Here is a 19,799-nt window from a genome sequence, read left to right as displayed (position 1 = left end):
GACGATGGCGGGGGGACAGCAGAGGGAGGGGGGGCCGCAGCGATCCGCGCGAAATACAAGCGGCGGATCGCATGTATATTAACGGGCATCGCTGCACGTTTTTAATTTGCGGCCATTTCCCGCTCGCGCAGTGTCATATGGTTCTCGACTCCAAGGCCCATCTTTCTTCCCATTATACTCTATGGGCATTCTTGGTGTTATTCACCCTTGTCATTCCATAGAAAACAGAAAAAATCCAAAGTTATTTCAATTGTAAAAGATGTTACTATACACGGGGAAGATCTGTGGTAAAGGATAAGTTGATTTCTTTTTCAGATTTGCCTACAAAATATCTGATACTATGCTTCCCATTATACTCTATGGGCATTCCATTTGGCATTCTCTTCCCCTGTCAAAGTCTATGGGCATTCCATTCTGTCATTCCTTTTAGTAGGCCCCATCATGTTATTCACATATATATGAAGGACAGAACAGAAATGGAGTGAGCTTTTCAGGGAGATATACAAATTGTATATCTCCTTTATATTTCTCCTTTTTTATTTTCTCACCTGCCTCAGTCCTCGCCTCGTGCCAGTCTTTCTCTTTCCGGATGAGGCACCAGTCCTGAGTGAGGCACCCGTGCGCACAGCCTCACATCCTCCAGTGAAGCCCGTGCCGTGTGACATGTCACGCTATGCGGGCGGGGGCCAGGGGAGGAGCTAACTTTAGGATGCGATCGTGCAGATTGCATAGGACAATGCGTTATGGCATTGCCGTATGTGGCCGCTGCCATAACGTATTATTCTATGCAATCCGATCGGCAATTTTCTGCGGGCAGCGGGCTCAAGGGGCAGATGCTCTGGGCCCCACAACCTTGATTGGGCCCGGGGCAAGTGCCCTTTTTGCCCTGCGTTAAAGACGGCCCTGGTTGCTTGTTTGTTCTGGGTAGATGACTGAGACAGAGTTTAGCGCTGACTGGCGGAACGGACGGGGAAGGGGGCGGGTACATTTGGCTTTGCCTCTAGATAGGCAGAGCCAGCTGTCAGTCACGCAGCTGGCCGGATCCCGGCACAATTGTCGGGATCCGCTTCAGCTGCGGCGTCTCAGTATACCGCGAGCAGCAGCTCGTGGTATACTGTGGCGTCTCAGCTCGTGGTATACTGAGCCTAGGGTGAGCCTAGGGTGACGGGAGGACGCTAGTTTGTGTCCTCCCGTTAACCTAAGGAGAACTATGGGGAAAAGCCTCAACCCCATAGTTCTCCTTTAAATTAGACACAGCCAGGCCAAAACATATTCAGAAGGAGGCCAGCAATGACATATCCCTATTTTTTTTGGTGGTATTCTTCATGTATACATTTTGGTATTTCCTGTGTACAATTTATTTCAATTAGCCATACAATGACTAGTATTGATAGATCACCATCTAGTGTCCAGTAATCCATTACTTGCTCCTTAAATACATTCTAATGGCTTATTGATTTAAGCTTAATGTGACTAATAATCCCTAGAATTAGTACTATCTTGTACACTACTGATGAATGAATAATTAAATATTCACTTCACAACAGCCCACTGATCTGCTGGTGGGCTTTTATCTACTAAGTAGGATGACCCCTGAACACTAGTCTGCATGACTTTAGCATGTGGTGTGGATTTCAAAAGTGGTTCCCCAAAAATATGGCCCCTTCCAATATATGAAGCAAATGTACACTAGGCTCTTCTGCTAGCTTTTCCCTGCAAACCCAACAACCACATTAAAGGGAATATATAGTTAATCTGTAATAAAGTAAAAAACCTGTACAGGACCAGATTTCCATTATGGAAGCCCGTAGGCCTCTGCTGCCCATCCTGTGGCCTAAATGGCAACATGGAGCCCTTTGGTGTTTGTTGTGTGATTCTTGGACCCAGCAGTCAGTAGTGAGAATGGGAGCGTTGATTTTTTTAGGGGTAATAGCAATCATTTTATTTTTAGGTAGCTTTAGCAGCAACACATTTTGGCCAATAGTAGGTTAAAGCTGCACCTGTTCTCATTGGTTCAAAACTGTCCTGCTGTTGGCCAGTTTCTATTAAGCTCTCATTAAAAACTAAAGGACCACAGATGAAACAGCAGTGTAAAATTGGGCAACAGCAGGGCAGTTTAAATTAGGGATAGGAGATCTATGGTACATACCTGACGTTCATCTTTAGAAATAAGGAGAGCAGTGAATGCGAGTGATTTAAAGTTAAAATTGATTTAGGTGTACAATGTTCTTGAACTTAGCTCTTTTTCCTTTCAAATGATGCAGCGGCATGCTGCAAACAGAAGGCAGCCTATCAACATTAAATTTTTTAAAAAAAATCTCACAAAAGTAATGAAAACTCCAGAAAGCACCAACCTGGAAACAGAAACCTACTTTAAAAAAAACAAAAAACCTATGGTCAGGGTCCCAGGTAAAAGTGACCACTGACCTCACAAAAACCACAAAATAAAATTATTGAAAAAAAGCCCCCAATAACAAACAAAAAAGGCAGCAAAGGGTTTAATTGCAGTTATATTAAAGTACAGTTATTTTTAACTGACCCCTATTCTTCCCTGTGAGGATAATAAGGCCTGATAACCCCAAAGTTTGTGCAGTGAAAGGGGAATTCACACTGCACACAGTGCTGCCCTAATTTCTCCCAAATACAAAAGTCAATATAAAAAATGTTCATATTTAAATCTTAGTCTATGCTAGGCATTCATGGAAGGTAGCATATGGGACTAACAAACAAGTCCAGCTGACACAACACACTGACACAAAGCATATGAGTTAGAAAGGAATACAGCAGTGTCATAAACCTTCATTAGCAGAGTCCTCAAAAGACAACTAATGCAGCCCTGTCCTAAACTGGACATAAAACAGTCAAGTGAAGCAATAAATATTCTGGTCTGAGATTTTTTTTAACAACCAAAGCCCAATCATGGTTCAATGTATGACAAGATGCCAACCAGTTGTATTCTAAACATAACTATATTAAAGGCTCAGACGGCTAATAAAGTACTGTGCAGACGCTCAACAAATCCTGTATAATAATAACAAGAATAATCATAATAAAAGTAGATCTTCTAAGTGGTATACACATCTAATTGATATCATGTTTAGTCTCTAGTATCTAACAAATTGTATTATCATTTTGTTTAATAATGTGTTGGTTGTTGGATTGTGAAACCTTTTCATCTGGAAATACAGATATAGTTTGAATAATTGGCATGATGGCAGTGTTTGCTGGAGCACCACTCACGCCCCTTCAGAACATCTATCTGACCTTTTGATCTTTTGATTGGTTGTGTATATTCTGTAAATGCCCTCTTCAAAGACCAGAAAAGATGTCTGCATGTGCAGCTCTGCAGATCTCATTTGACATTGAAAACTCTAAGGACACTGAAAGAGCCATGTTTCGGAGAGCCTGTGATTCTGATACATCAGATTAGACTTACCCTGCAAGTGAACTGAATAAATGGCACTGCTGGCACAACCCAGCTCGATAAAAATAAATTGTTGGTTGAACAATGAGTGCTGCCAATCAGCTGCAGACACTTATCAGGTAATCTGACTTCTGCGGAATCAAGTGATTTATCTCATTCAGCCCTGCGGGGTTGAGGTGTAGGGTCAGCTTTACGGTAGCAATGCATATCAGAGGGCAGTCATTCGTTGTCCTCAGGCATTTCTGTTTTCTGGTTGTTAACAAATAGAAACTATTAACTTATCTGAACATGTTAATTTCAGTTAATGAAGACGATAGACACAGAATAAGGTGCAATTTGCAAAGGGTTCAACAGCACCTTACTTATAGCTAATCTCATTGGACATCAAACTCAAAAACAAGGGTACCCTAGTCAACAGAATGGATCCAGTTGATCTTGATGCGCTTCACCCGTAACAGGCTTAGTCGTAGAGATCTAAGACTGTTACAAGTAAAACATGTCAGAGAAGAGGAAGACCGCGGGCAGGACTTTATGGCATTTCTCCAGTCTGAATAAAGTTTGTGTTGCCAGTGATGTCATCGGTGTAAAGTTCTTGATGCCTGATCTTTTTATTTGATTGTTATAAATCGGAGCTGAGACACACTCTGTCAGTGAGTCAATGGAGCAGTGTGTTACCTCTGGCACAAGTACAGGGGTACCCTGTTGTACTTATGTACCTAATAAGTACCAGATTGGAGAAAAACTGCAGGTGCTATCAGAACTGGATTTGCCACAATGCCAACTATAGCCCCTGCCTCGAGGCAGCAATGAGTAGAGGGGCAGCAGGGGTGTGGAATTCCTATCTCCCGACGCCCAGGACATGTAGTGGTTTTCTACATTTAGCCCTGCTTTGAGAATGCAGAGCGAAATGTACAGCGGGCCGCTTGTTTTGTACTATTGATTTCGGCGATGTCGCCGAGATCACTTGTATGCAGCCTGCAAACAAGGGGGCGCATTGAGGAACCTGCCATTGGGGCAGGAGAGAGAATAAATCTGGCCCTTGGCGCTAAACTGAATCCAGGAAGCAAATTAAATAACTACTCCATATAAAAGCACATTTTATTATACTCATGCATTGCTACAAAAATCATATAATTTTACCACATGCCATCTAAAAGTAGAAATCAGAGTAGCAGGAGGAAAAAAAAACACAAAAAAACCATTGACGGCAGAGCAGGGAGACATGGGAAAGACATAATTGGACTGGTAACATTCCCTAGCAAAAGAAGAGTAGGTAGGAGACAGGACAGTGGCACCGACTCTGGAGAATTACAGTTTATGCAAAGTGATGTCTTCCTCCTAATATTCTGCAGCTATAAAATGATGCAGGGATGTCAGATGGAAAGGTTTGGATGATACGAGTATGTACTAATGCTTAACAAATCTTTTGGCAACTAAAGCATCTCTCATGTATATGTGCCATTTATGTATTTAGCAAGAGTTGGCCTTTAACAACTTTCAATTAAAATAATCTAAACTTTTTCCTTTTTTTTTTCTTTTTTTTTAGCCTTCATCTTTAATTAGCCTTTTCTTGTGAATAAACACGGCACATTTTTTTTTTTCAGCTTCTTTTCCATTATCTTTTCAGCCAAGAGACTTTTAGTAAATACTTTTTAATTAAGATAAGCGTCTTGCGTTCTGCTACAGCAAACAGCTTAAAGCATTTGCACCTCTGCCAATAGATGGCCACTGAAAAAAAAAAAAAATAATGGACATTATAAGATGCCAATCAACGCTTAATGGTTTATCTTGTTACTTACAGGTGTAGGTCATTTCAAAACTGTCGCTGATATTCACAATATCAATTTGGGGCAGAAGCTTTGGGGGCTCCAACATCTGCGATAATGCAAAACGAAAGGCGGCATGTTCCTGGGATTGCTGGTTTGGGAAGAGGCCCCCTGTGGAGGACAATAAAGAAGATTTAAACAGCAGTAGAGTATACAGTTAAAGCATTTTGTTCTCTTAAGAATAGGATATAAAGTATATAACTGTTATACATGTTGGATTTTTCAATCTAGGGCCTGTTCAGATTAAGCAAGCAATTTTTTTTCCGCTCCCTGGCATTGTCCTTCAATTGAACCTGGGTCTTGCCCATGCAGGGACTTCACAATATTTGTTTAGGTAATATCCAGTGTCAGCATCTGCTTCAAAGACTGAAATGCTGGCTCATAGAACACACAATGGTGCCTGTGCACAAATGTCTTAAACAAATCAGCCCCCTGCTGCAGCTTCTCATTATGTGACTTTCTTAAAAGCTACAACGTTGCAGTCTGGTCACTAAGGCAGAGGAGACAGAGGAAATGCTTCACCCTGCCTGCAGCAGACTGATGACATTTTCTCAGCCTACGCAAAGTTACTTGCCTGGAGCTCAAGAACTTGTTTTAAATTATAAATGCTGAAGATTAAAAAAAAAATAGTAACTGTGTATTGTCATTTTATTTTCATGTGCTATTGCGAAAATTACAAAATAAGACAGCCTACTGCCAGCCCCTTTCATGCTGGACATGTGATGCATGATTTTCCCAAGCTCCCTCCTTCCTAGTGGTCTGCATCCTTAAAGGCAATATTAAACAAGGTCATACACTCTCCCTTTGCAGTCTGTTAGATTATAAATATAATAGTACCAGAATAGAATTTACACAGGGCATACAAGGAGTATATAGCCCAAGACATGGCACAAGAAACTCTGCAATGTAATTAAATAGAACCAAAATGTGATGTTATTTGCAGCGTATTTTAAATGTGATCATAATGTAAGGTAATCTTAAAGTAAAGGTGAGGAGAGGGGGAAGTATTCAATAACCAACTTCCTGTCTGAGGGTAACAATGCTGCTCCAATACAGTACAGTGAGTAAGTGTTGCCTTCCTAGGACAGAAAGTGTGTTACTGGTAGGATAACCAAGGATAAAATATATTAAAAAAGAAAACTATTGTAGCCTCCACATTTAAAGACTGGTAAGCTGCAATATAATATATTTTTTTCTTACATTTAGACCTAATGCTAATTTCCTTTGAAAAGACATGGCACTTACATATTATAAAAAGGCCTTTATTTGGCTATTGTGCTGCCCTAGGACACCTAAATGATGATGCCCAATTATATAAGCTCTTTCTATCGTAGTATTATTATTATTATTATTATACCCTGTCTAGCAAAAAAAAGTCACACACTCTAATATTACGTTGGACCGCCTTTAGCTTTGATTACGGCACGCATCTGCCGTCGCAATGTTTTAATAAGCTTATGTAATGTCATTTATTTCCATCCAGAGTTACATTCATTTTCCACAAAGATCTTATCGTATTGATGGGAGAGTCGGACCACTGTGTAAAGTCTTCTCCAGCACATCCCAAAGATTCTCCATGGGGTTAAGGTCTGGACTCTGTGGTGGCCAATCCATGTGTGACAATGATGTCTCATGCTCCCTGAACCATTCTCTCACAATTTGAGCCCGATGAATCCTGGCATTGTCATCTTGGAATATGCCCATGCCAGCAGGGAAGAAAAAAAATCCATTAATGGAAAAATCTGCTCATTCAGTATATTCAGGTATACCTCATTTGCTAAAACTAGACCTGACCAACGGAGAATATATTATGATTATTTTTGTAAAAACTAATGCTATAATGTACAATAGCAGGAAGAGTGCTGTCTTTGTTGTATGCTCAGCATATTTTGGATGCATAGACCAGCAGGTGAGAGAAAAGAAATATACAGTAGTTTTACATTTCATAAACTTAAATGGTTTCTAAACCCTCCGTTTTTTTTGCCTATATCTCCTGCTATTAAGCAGGAGATATAGGCAAAAAGTAAAAAAAAAAACTGTTTTCGTCGCGCGTTCCCGCCCTAGAATCCTAAACTACTTGGGCGGCTGCAAAGCATCTTGGGGCGGACACATGCTCAATTTGGATTTTCAGCCGGGAGACGAGCAGAGACGCAAGGTAAGTCTATGGACGCGTGCACCCGCATACAGACACCCCTGGATCGGAAGTGCCTGCAAGCAGAGAGGAGTCAGCGCTGGATCGGAGAGCTGCTGCACCGCTGGAGGGGTCAGATGAAAACATCAGGAAAGAAAAGGAAGATCGGATTAAGAGACCTCATTTAAGGTAAGTGCTAACTTTAACATTGGAGGGAAAACATTTTTGGACTTTAATGTCACTTTAAGTGTGTCTTCTGAATCTTCGCTATGATAAATACAGCTCTGATTATGGATGGTAGATCTGAACAATTTAACTTTTTGTTTCCTACATTAGTAATCTATTATAATAGTCCATTAATAATGTCATGAATGTCCATTAATAATGGTATAATTTTATTAATGACACTTTTTCCTGAAATGTCACACATTAATGACTGTAATGGAATTGGTTTGCTGAGTTGTTTCTTCGTACCATTTGCACACCCACCTGTCCACAGTGGGAAGCCGACTATAGCAGTTACAATCAGTTATAGCAGTTACAATCAAAAACATATGAGGACGTGAAGAAAAAAAAACCATTATTAAATTATCATATTTGCCTTTAATACATATATGTGGCTATTAATCCAGGCTTTTACCATCCAAAGAATCTTCTTCCTGTCTATAATGGAGTCTGTATTCCTTTCCTAACTATAAAAAAGCACTTTGAAATGATAACATAATGACTGTCTGCCTGCCTCACTGAGAAATGCTCCAGCTCTCTGAGTGATTATATCGGATATAACTGCCGCATATCTCTATCCATGAAAATTATCAAGAAAGCAGACCGACTCAGTGTTGGAAGAAAGGGCAAACACTGATTCCGGCATTGTTTGAGGTTTTTTTTTATTTTTACAGAAATTTGTACTAATTATTGCCTCACAAATACCAACAAAATAGAGTCTTTGACAGGCCTATTACTACCGTAGCGCCCCCTTGACCCCCAAGTGCATGTGGAGAACCCTAGAGGCAGGGAGGGCTGACATGTCACTCTTAGGAATGGATCCTTAGAAGGGATGTGGGATGTGAACAGTAAATTGGGCACAAGTACTTTCTCAATGCTTTATTGTAGAACAGTCAAAATTGGGAGAGTGGGTAAATGGCTACAAACATCTATGAACAAAATAGACTTCCTATTAGTGGTGTAACAAAAGTCATAGCAGCCCATGCGGCTGCTATGGGGCCTGGGAGTGGAAGAGGGAGATGTACAGGGATATACAGGGGGAGACTATGCGGGCAGTTCTCCTGCTACCTGACTTTAATATTATTGACAGTAAGGAAGTTGCTGTGGGGCCCCATCAAAATTTTGCTATGGGGCCCCATGATCTGTGATTACGCCCCTGCTCCAGACACACCAGTTCCTTCCAGCTTCCTACTTTAGTTGAGCAGAGGATGACACTGTGCAATAGAACCACAACTGGATAGAGGACATACTTGAGATCTTCCCTTAACATGTTCCTGAGGTCCATGCCACCCTGACCTTTCTGGCACCTCCAGCATTTAAAGTGACATTGAAGGCTATCCCTCCTCCTCCCCCCCCCCTCTCCCTCAATGTCAGGACTTATCTTAAATGATGCCTCTTTATTCGATCATCTTCTTCTTAACTGTCCTTTTCAGCTGTCCATCCAGCGCTGGTGTGGGTCTCCGATCCAGCGCTGACTCATCTGTCCTCCTCTTCTCCCATGTCCCACAGAGTCTGTGCGGGTGCACGCTGCTCAATATACTTACCTCGTGTCTCTCCTCGTCTCCCAGCCGAACATCTGAACTGCGCATGCGCCCACCCCAAGATCCTTTGCGGCCACCCGTAGACTCTTCAGATGTTCAGACGGGAGTGAGTGGCGAAGACACAGGTGAGTTTAAACCTGTTTCAACAGGTTTTTTAAAAAGGTTTTTCCATATATCTACTGCTTGCTACTGCTCTACTGCTTGCTATGCAAAAAAGTGAGGGTTTAATAACCCTTTAAGGGCTCTTCTGGTTTTCAATCCCAGACAGTTCCAGGCCCCACCTGGGTCCACATTTGGCCTCCTGCCTAGTTAGCTTCTTCAACTGTGTACAGCCTACCCCCAGGCTAGGTCTAGGGCAGTGGCGTCACAAGGAGGCGCGGGGGGTGTGGCTCGCACCCGGGTGTCACCATTGGAGGGGTGACACCAAAATGACTGATAGTCATTTTGGTGTCACCTCCCTCTAAAAAGTCAGGTGCTTGGTCATGGACCGAACGCCTGACAGTATCAGGAGAGAGGAGGGAACCCGGCGGCATACCTTATCCCGCCGGGTGGCTGTCCCCTCTTCTCTCTGCCGGCCTCCATCACCAAGATGGCCGCAGGCAGGTATCAGAAGATCGCCGCGCGTCCGCGATGACAAGATTGCCGCGCACGATTACGTGATCGCGCACATGCGTGGTGATGTCACACGCATGCGCGGTGATGTCTTGGCGGGGTTACACCCGGTAACCGCTCCCTGAGCACATGGCAATCCCTGAGTATTGATGCACTTCCCAAGCATGCACCACTGGCATCCAATGCCTAGTGATTGGCTGAAGATGCCTAAACACCCACAATGTTCTCCCATTGGCTGCCCCAGTCTGTGGCAGGGTGAAACCCCACTACAGGTAGGTGTAGACAATAGCAGAACACCTAGGAATGACCAAATGATCACAAACTACAAATCAGCCAGACTGAATACAGTTCCAGCAACACTAAATTTAAAGAGCCACTCCACTTAGGATGAATGGGCTACACTACCATGAGGCAAGAATTTTGCCTCAGGCAGTATACGCCAGATGTGGTATTGAACCAAGTTCATTGTCCACTCTGGACCTCTAGATTGCAAGCAAACACCACAGTAAATGGACAGGTCTGTGCTGTTTTCCTAGCAACCATACTCCCAAGAGACTTAGCTGCACAGAGCAGGACTTAATACCAGAAATCGGGAAGGCAGGTGTTCAGTGCTACCATAGGTTCAGTGATACGCATTGAGAAATGTCTTAGGGAAAGAACCTAAAATCTAACCCGATATAAATAGGGTATACACCGTTATATTTTTTTCATTTAACCTGCAGGCTGAATGAAAAAAATATAAAAGATTCCTGTTCAGACTGGATGGATCCAGACTGTTCAGCATGGATGGATGAATCTCCCACCGACAGCCAGCTTTGTATTCTGACAGCGGTGCCGGCCGCTGTCAGAACACCCGAATAGTGCTTCCTTGCAGCTAACTGGCTGCAAGCACCACTTGGCGGAGGAATTTCCAACATGTTCCTTTGCCAAAAGTCGATGATCGACTTTTGTCAAGGGGATAGGGTCACCAACAGATTGAAATTTGGCTGATTTCTGTTTAAGAGGCCAGAATTTGCTCCGTATTTACCCAGCTATGGGTATTCTTTGGAAAATAAGAGCTGAAGAATGAAATTTTGAAATGGATTGGTTAAAATGACATAGAATTTCTGAGACAGTATGGTACATAGTGCAAGCCATTCGTGCTAAGATTGGGCCATTAGGTCTGTGAAATTTCTGAAAGACATAACAAGAAGCAAAAGCAGATCTCTACAAAGCAAGGGTATATTCCGCTTTAGACAGGTGTCTCCCTAACAGGTTTCTCAGTTGAAAGATTTATTTTCACCTTCTGTTCCTGTAACAAAAAAGTTAGCATTTACTGTACAAAAGTTCTGTACAGGAGACAGAGCTCACTTAAACCAATAGTAACACATAAGAGAGGTTCGAACTCTGCCACATGGAATACAAAGCTAAAAAAAATGTTGCCATAGCATTTAACCCGTAGCACTTAATCTGGCCATAATTTTTAACCTTCACCCTTAACCTTATACTTAGCCTAAATAATACATAAAGTCTTTAATATGTAAAGTTCTAATCAACACCTATCCCTTAATCTATGCTATAACACTGTTAACAATTACCCTGATCATACAGGAAAATATAACCCTAATACTTAATCTTCACCTTTACTCTGAACCTAACATCAAACACGAGCCCTTAACACCTAATATCCCCCTCAACTTAGCCTAATTATAAAACTTTACCTTAAAATCTTATCTGTGAACCTGACACTAGCCCCTAAACTAGGCCCTAACATTAAACAAAGCCCTCATTCTATTACTCATCATTTTCTACCATTTTCTACCTCAAGAGCATCTTTCTACCTCAAGAGTAATCTGAGTCCTCACAGCCACCACCACAACCTGTAGCTACTGATATGACCACAGAGGCCTGATGTTAATATGATCCAAAAATGATTATAGAAAAGCAAGAATAAAGCATCTGAACCAGATAGCTTACACCTAAAAATCCTCTGCGAGCTTAGTATAGTTATTTCTCTTCCATTGTTCTTATATAGTATATGGGCAAACGTTTGTGGCAGCTATATGAGAAGGCTTTCCACAGGAAGTTGGGGTTTATCTGTGGGAATTTGGGCCTTTTCAGCCTAAAGAGCAATTATGAGGTCAGGCACTGACATTGGATGTTAAGACTTGGCTCACAATCAGTGTTCCAGTTCATCCAAAAGGTGTTCATGATGTCTTGATGGACCAGGTTTATGTAGAAGACCCAAACCCCAAACCGTAACCAGAAGGTTGGAAGAGCACAGTTTTCGAAAATCGCTTTTTGTATGCTGTAGCATTAACAGTACCCTTCATTGGAACCACTTGAGCTCAGTAGTTTCTATGTAATGTTCACATACTTTTGGCCATATAGGTAGGTGTGCTGGTCAGGTGTCCATAAACTTTAGGCCATGTAGTGTAGCTATATTTTAAAATGGGTTTAATTCTTTACCTTCACAATTGACCTCAATATCTAACATAGTAAATATAGATTAGGCAGGGGCATCCCAAGGCCGGGTGTCACCCGGAGCACAGACCGGGTGACAGTCCACCGTGACGTCATCGTGCATGCACGATCATCTAATTGACGCCTGCCGGCAGCCATCTTGGTGCTGGACGCCAGCAGAGAGAGGAGGGGACTTTCCCCGGCGGGATGAGGTATGCCGATGGGTCCCCTCCTCTCTCCTGACACTGTTGGGCTCTCGGTCCATGACCTAGTGCCCGACTTTTTAGAGGGGGTGACACCAAAATGACTGTCACCCTCTAATGGTGTCACCCGGGTGCGGGCGGCACCTCCCCGCACCGCCCTTGTGACGCCACTGATATCAGGTGTAATTTAAGAGACACCTAAAAGAATATGCAATAGAAAATAATAAGGGGTCTATTCACGAAGCTGCCGAAGGATCTGGCCGTAGCTTCGGCCGATCCTTCAGCTAGCTTCGGCCCCAGGACCCCTTCGGTTCAGTAGAACCGAAGGGGTGCTGTACGGGCTATTCATAATACCCCGTACAGCTCCCGTTCATGACCGAGCGGCTCAGCCAAGCCGAACGCATATGCATTGGCCGGCCGACAGCCTGCTTCTGACAGCTGGGCGGAGCCAGCCGTGATCTTACGGCTGGCTCCGGCCACTTACAGAGAGATCAGCGCCCCTGGTTACCTGCTAACCAGGGACACTGATCTCCAAACAGCTAACTCTCCCTGGCGGCCCGGGAGTCTCCTGCACCCGGCCGCCAAGGAGAGAAACAGGGCTGTGTCTTTTTTTCTTTATTCTGACACGCGATGTCAGAATAGAAAAAAAAAACAGACAGATTTGGTCAAACATTTATTCATTTTTGGAGGACATGAGAAGAAAGTTGGACAGAAGGTAATAAAGTATTTAATGGTTTTCAATTCTGTCAACGTATTTTACTTAATGGTAGAAACAAGGGGAACCAGCACCTCTAAAGACAGGTTTTGACCTTCTTTCTTGGTTGGTCCTCTTTAAAGCCCAATTCCAGCCGAAAGCCTTTTATAATTGTTGATAGAGTGAGAAAGATATCACTTTACTCCTCACTTTTCACATTACCTTCTGTCCCTGCGACACCAGAACAAGAAATAGAGGGAATGGGTGTCAGAGAGATAGGATGCAATATAATTCTATCCCGGTCCTTTTCTTCTAAAATAAAAACATGCTTTTATCGTTGCATGTGTCCTCATAGAGGACAGGAAGATTCAATGAGGTTAATTTTCTAAAGGCAAATAGGCAGATCACTTTGCAAGGACATTTGCACAATTCAGAGGAAGTTTCCCTTAGCTTGGTGAATGTGGTGATATTTCACTTTGCAAAGAATACCAATCATATGCAAGGAAAAAAAAAACAGAATGCTTGCACATGATTGGATGATGGAAGTCAGCAGAACTTCACCTCATTCACTAGACTAAGGGAAACTTCCTCTACAAAGTGCAAATACCCTTGCAAAGTGAACAGCCTATTTGCCTTGGGTAAATCAACCCCAATATGTCATCAGCGCACCATAGAAATGTGTCTAAAAAAAGTATTTTTAGGCATATATACATTTTGCCATAAGGATAGTGACGTTTTGTTGCTGCACACGGTCCTTCATCAGGCTCAATATGACCATCAAAATGTATATACATTAGTGAAGACTTTTTTTTAGACACATTTCTGGTAACATATTGCATCTTCATTCATTTGAGTAGTGCCATCCGCAGCCACTTCAACACCCATCCTCGAGGGGTATACCGGTCAGGAGTGCGGTGGGATGTTTACTGGACCCATAGGGAACATTTCTTTTTACTTCCTATTAGGTCCTGACAGGAAGTAAGAAGAAAATCCTCAAAGGGGACACCTGCAAACCAGATAGAAGTTCTAACCCTTCCTCACTATACCTAAAACCGAACATTGGCTATTGAAGTGTATACTCAGCGAAAAAAGTTTTTAATAATCTTTTCTTATAATGGATATGTACTTTAATTCCTTACTCTCTTGCTCTGTGTTGGCGGAAATTGCCACAGATGTCATCAGAAGCATCCTCTTGCAGACTTATAGTGTTGAGGAAGAGAGGGGGATGTCTGACCAGATCTGTGAGATTACAGAGTGCACTGGACAGTGTGGTCAAACTCTGATGGACAACATCACACAACTGCCATAAATATGCATAATTATTGCAAATAAGAATAAAGAGATTATTTTCCTAGTTAAATTAAGTTGGATTGTACTTTGGGGTATATTTATAAAGCAATGAATGTTGTATTTACCAAACCTTCACTGAAGGCCTAGCTGTCTGGTGCATGAGTTTAAATTTCAGTGATTGGTTCACCTGTAGCAAATGTGTAATGAATGTCACATGTATTGCTTTAAAATGTGTTTGTGCATAGCTATAGATGATCTAGGGTCTTTTTTTAAAATGTGAAGTGTTTTGTATTTCATACTGAGTGGTCCATGTATATATGTGTTTCTTCAACTGCACTAAGGTTAGGGCACCTTATGCTTCAGGCTCAATCTTACTGGAGTATATAGTTAATGCAGGAAATTGACTGTACTGTTCAATGTCATGGCTTTGATCAGGATAGACAGAGATCCAGATGGAGTAGACAAGTGGCAGTCATCTTATTTGATAGAAAAGGGTAAAGGTGCCCATACACCTTACGATTATCGGACTAAACTTTTCGTCCGATGATCGAACCGTCGTACGATTTTCGTACGACGGCCCCATCCTGCCCCGATTATCGCAAGGTTCAATCAGCGGTAGTTATAAAAAAACACCTGGACGACTTGCGGTAATTGACCGCAATTATTTTCGTTTGCGCATGCGCAGTGTTAATCGTACGACATTTGACGGACGGAAACGCCACCAACCATGCGAATATCGTACGATCAACCAAAGTTTTCAAACATGCTTGACCGTCAAAAGTCGTACGATTGTACAGTACTATCGGTCGGGCACTCTATTCACACGTTACGATTGTCGTACGAAAAGTCGATCGCATACGATTATCGTACGATAATCGTAAGGTGTATGGGCACCTTTAGTGTGGCCCCTGACATCACCAAAGTGTTGCACGTATTATTCAGTGTATGCAATGCTACAGAATGCTGTCAGAGACTGCGGGCAGGCAATGGGAGATGGTCAGAGACTATGCGCTTAGTACAAGAGATAGTTAGAGACTGTAAGACATGCTATAGAAATTGATGGAGACTGGGGACATGCTCCAGGAGACACACATAGGGGTCTATTCACGAAGCTGCCGAAGGATCTGGCCGTAGCTTCGGCCGATCCTTCGGCTAGCTTCGGCCCCAGGACCCCTTCGGTTCAGTAGAACCGAAGGGGTTCCGCTCGGCGGCATTCGGCTATTTACTCACTGCTGTTTGGCATTTTTAAGAATAGCCCGAACAGCAGTGAGAAGCCTGCTGGAGGTTCGGCTCAGCCGATCCAGATGTTGGATCGGCTGAGTCGAATGCCTTCTGCACTTCGGGTCGGCCGAACATGCTGAGCATGTTCGGTCGACCCTGAAGCCACGCAAAGCAAGCCGATGTACAGCTGATTTCAGTCGATGTACGGCTGAAATCAGCCGTACCAGCCTGAAGTGAATAGCCGAACAGTGTTCCGCTCACTTCACTTCAGATCGGTCATTCACTCGGCTGCCCTCGGCAGCTTGGTGAATAGACCCCATAGTCTGGAGACACATCAAATGAGACTGCTAGAGATCAGTGCTATTACAGCCCCTTTACAAAATCAAAGCTTTCACATTTGTCCTCCATACAGCCACCTTAAAATTATTTTTTTTTCCTCAGCAAGGTCCTTTATAAAAGATTAAAGATTAAAAAAAGGGATGGAGTAAGCACATAGGTAAGGAAAACACAGACCAATGTCTGCAGGTTCCCCAAAACCGCAGGTTGGGCAAAAGGGGATTAGACAGAAAGAAGGATAGATAGATAGAGATAGATAGATAGATAGATAGATAGATAGATAGATAGATAGATAGATAGATAGATAGATAGATAGATATGTAGCCACCTTGCCCTAAGTGGGGTGACTACTTTTAGCAGAAGAATCTAACAGAGTTATTCACAAAAGGGTGAAGAGTTTGGAGAAGGCAGGAGAAATGAACAATCTAGGACAACATAACTGAACTCAAATCAGCTATTTTGGCCTAGATTATTCACTTCTCCTGACTTCTCCAAACTTGTCACCTTTTTGTGAATAGACCTTTAAGTTTGCTAGGGCTGTATGCAGTCTAGCTGATTACATAGGGGTCTATTCACGAAGCTGCCAAAGGATCTAGCAGTAGCTTTAGCCGATCCTTTGACTAGCTTCGGCCCCAGGACCCCTTCGGTTCAGTAGAACCGAATCTCAAAGCAAGCCGATGTACAGCTGATTTCAGTCGATGTACGGCTGAAATCAGCCGTACCAGCCTGAAGTGAATAGCCGAACAGTGTTCGGCTCACTTCACTTCAGGTCGGTCATTCACTCGGCTGCCTACGGCAGCTTAGTGAATAGACCCCATAGTCTACTCATTTGGCTTTCCCTAAAGGTTCTGTTATTGATTGTATCTGCCTGCTGCTGGGTATAACCATGCCACAGAGCAGTGCAATGGAATAAGATAGTGCTAGGTCTTATTTTCGGGGTAGGTCTTACTTTCGGGGAAACACGGTAATGGAATATTATGGATATCTATATCTCTCCAGCCAATCGCTAGGAGTTTCATGGCCAGTGGTGCATGCTGGGGAAATACATAAATATCCAGGTCTGACCACATGAGAGCCTCTTTCTCCTCCCCTCCCCCCCGGGGCTCCTGCCTGGGGGAGGTGTGTTATATGTGTGCTGTCTGACCAGGCCTGAAGCCTACAGGTGGTCAGGTGACTAGGTCCTAGTCAGGGTCAGGAATTATTCCTGGAATGGAGAGCCAGGGGGGAACGTTGTCTGTTGGAGGTGCCAGAAAAGCCAGGATGGGCTTGGACCTCGGAGGGAGTCTGGTGTCTCAAACATGCCTGCTGACCAGCTATGATTATCAGACACCGTGTCACTGCAATTTCAGCCCTTTGCACTGTGAAGCTGGAAAGCATTCAGTGAGTCTAGAGTTCTTTGTTGTCCGAGATGTCTGCAACCCTCTCCCCCTGTTTTTGTAGTTCATGGAATAAAGCACTATAAAATCCTTAAAGTGACCTTCACCCAATATTGCTTCCACATCCCACACACTGGTTAAGGCCAAACCCCTGAGGTGAAAAGTAGGATGCACCGATACCGTTTTTTCGCTATCGAGTACGAGTAATGATATTTATCTTTCGGTACTCGCCGATACCGAATACTAATACCGGTACTTGCGCTAGCATAGAGCCGGCTTACTGGGCAATCAGGAAGCCGGGCGGCATGTCATTACCTGCCGCACAGCTTCTTGATTGCCTGGGAAGCCAGATCCATGGTGTTTGGCCGGCTCTATGCTGATTAGTCAGGAAGCCGGCTTCCCAGCCAATCAGCATCGGGCCGGCTGTTTGGCCAGCTCGATGTTGATTGGGTGGGAAGCCAGCTTCACAGCCAGTCAGTATTAAGCCAGCCTCCCGGCCAATCAGAAAGCCAGGAGGCGGGTCATTACCCACAGCCCAGTTTCCTGATTGGCAAGGAAGCCAGCTCCATGTTCCCTCGCATCACTGCCGGTCAGAGGAAATCTCCCCCTGACCAGAAGTCCTGGTATCTGGGAAGGTACCGGAGCATTTGGGAGTGTACGAGTAATCGCCCAAATACTCGATATTGGCACCGATAATAGTATCGACATCGGTCCCTCCTTAGTGAAATGTGAAATTCCCCTGAAAAAAGGGGAGCGCTACAGAAAGATAGATAGATAGATAGTTAGTTCAATCAGATATGTATACAGAACGATGAGATAGATAGATATTCTGTGTTTTGCACCGGAGGAAGCCGGCTCCATGCTCCCTCATCACTCGTGACGAGAGAGCATGGAGCCGGCTTCCTGGGCCAATCAGGAAGCAGGGCAGCGTGTAATGACGCGCTTCCCGGCTTCCTGATTGGTCGGGAAACTGGCCAATCAGGAAGCTGGGCGCAGTGTAATGACGCAGCACCCGGCTTTCTGATTGGCCGAGAAGACGGCTTAATGCTCGCTCTTCATCTCATGACGAGGGTGCATGGAGCCGGCTTCGTGGCCAATCAGGAAGCGGGGCGCCGCATCATTACACGGCACCTGGCGCCCGATTGGCCAGCAAGCCGGCTGCATGCTTTCTCGTCACATAGTGACGAGAAGCATGGGACGACTTCCTTGATAATCGGGAAGCCGGGTGGTGAGTCATTACAGGCCGCCTGGCTTCCTGAATGGGACTTCCGATACTCTGTATTTGGTATCGGGGAGTACTGGTAAAAAATATCGGTACTCGGTACCAAAATACCGGTATCGGCGAATCCCTAGATGTAATACACATCACTTCCTGCATTCGGGGACAGGAGAAGAGATCAAAGGGAGATCAAGTACTGATCTCCCTTAGATCTCCCGTTAGAGCGTTGCCGTGCCAGTCCTAGCTGTGCAAGAACTGGGGGAGGAGCACTGGACACAAGTGGCACAGTGGGAGAAGAGAGAGGTGGCACATTGGGAGAAGAAAGAGGTGGCACATTGGGAGGAGAGAGAGGTGGCACAGTGCGAAGAGCCAGGAGGGGGTCAGTGGACACAGACGGTAGGGGGAAGAAGAGAGGTGGGGCAGGTAGAGGGCTGCCCAAGGCTGCCAGCAGCGGGAGGATCGCAGGGGGAGAGGTCAGGTAGTCTCTGTAACTCATAGCCAGGATTAGAACTCAAGTGAGCTCTGTACCCCAGCCTGGGATGAGAAGTCAGGTGTGGTCTGTACCCTATAGCTAGGATTGGAGGTCAGGTGAGCTGTGTACCCCATAGCTGGCATGGGAGGTCATGGGAGCTGGCAGGGGGATGTGGAGACGTTTTCATGAAATCCTAGGAGCAGCCCATTAATGAGGAGCAGGCGCGGGCCAGTGTGCCCAGGGACTGGCCCAGAGCTCCATGGCACCGAGGACCAGGATACGGCACCAGTCCTCTATAGATAATGGTATTCTGCGTTGCTGTATAATGTGTTGCTGGGATTTGTAGTGCTCTATAACAAATTATATTATTCTGTATTGTTGTATAGTGTATTGCTGGGATTTGTAGTCCTCTATAGCTGGTGGTATTGTGCATTGCTGTATAATGTATTGCTGGGATTTGTAGTCCTCTATCGCTGGTGGTATTGTGCATTGCTGTATAATATATTGCTGAGATTTGTAGTGCTTTGTAGCTGGTGGTATTCTGCATTGTATAATGTATTGTTGGGATTTATAGTCCTCTATACAGTGGAAGAACTATCAGGGTCACATAGTTCCAGATGTGAGTAGGCCCTAGCATTCTGTCACTTGGGGGTCCCAGACAGGAGGAAGGGGGCCCTGGTAACCGCCGACAATGCAGGTTCCCGGGCCCCCTACCTTCAGTCTGGGGCCCTCCATCCTTCACTCTGTGCCTGGATCATGTGTATCACAAAGCTCTACAGCAAAAAAA

At 44.1% G+C, this 19,799-nt stretch overlaps 1 protein-coding gene across 1 annotated transcript in view; it reads right to left on the bottom strand.

The window, feature by feature from the left end:
- GRIA1 (glutamate ionotropic receptor AMPA type subunit 1) overlaps positions 1-19,799 on the bottom strand; it is a 236,637-nt gene that overhangs the window by 198,748 nt on the left and 18,090 nt on the right. The window contains 1 exon segment of the mRNA XM_018559555.1: positions 5,224-5,361. Within this exon segment, the coding sequence (XP_018415057.1) occupies positions 5,224-5,361 (138 nt within the window).

Source organism: Nanorana parkeri, unplaced genomic scaffold (assembly GCF_000935625.1).
Source record: "Nanorana parkeri isolate BGI_ZX_2015 unplaced genomic scaffold, ASM93562v1 scaffold403, whole genome shotgun sequence".
Lineage (NCBI taxonomy): Eukaryota > Metazoa > Chordata > Amphibia > Anura > Dicroglossidae > Nanorana > Nanorana parkeri.
This window is presented reverse-complemented; position numbering and strand designations above follow the sequence as displayed.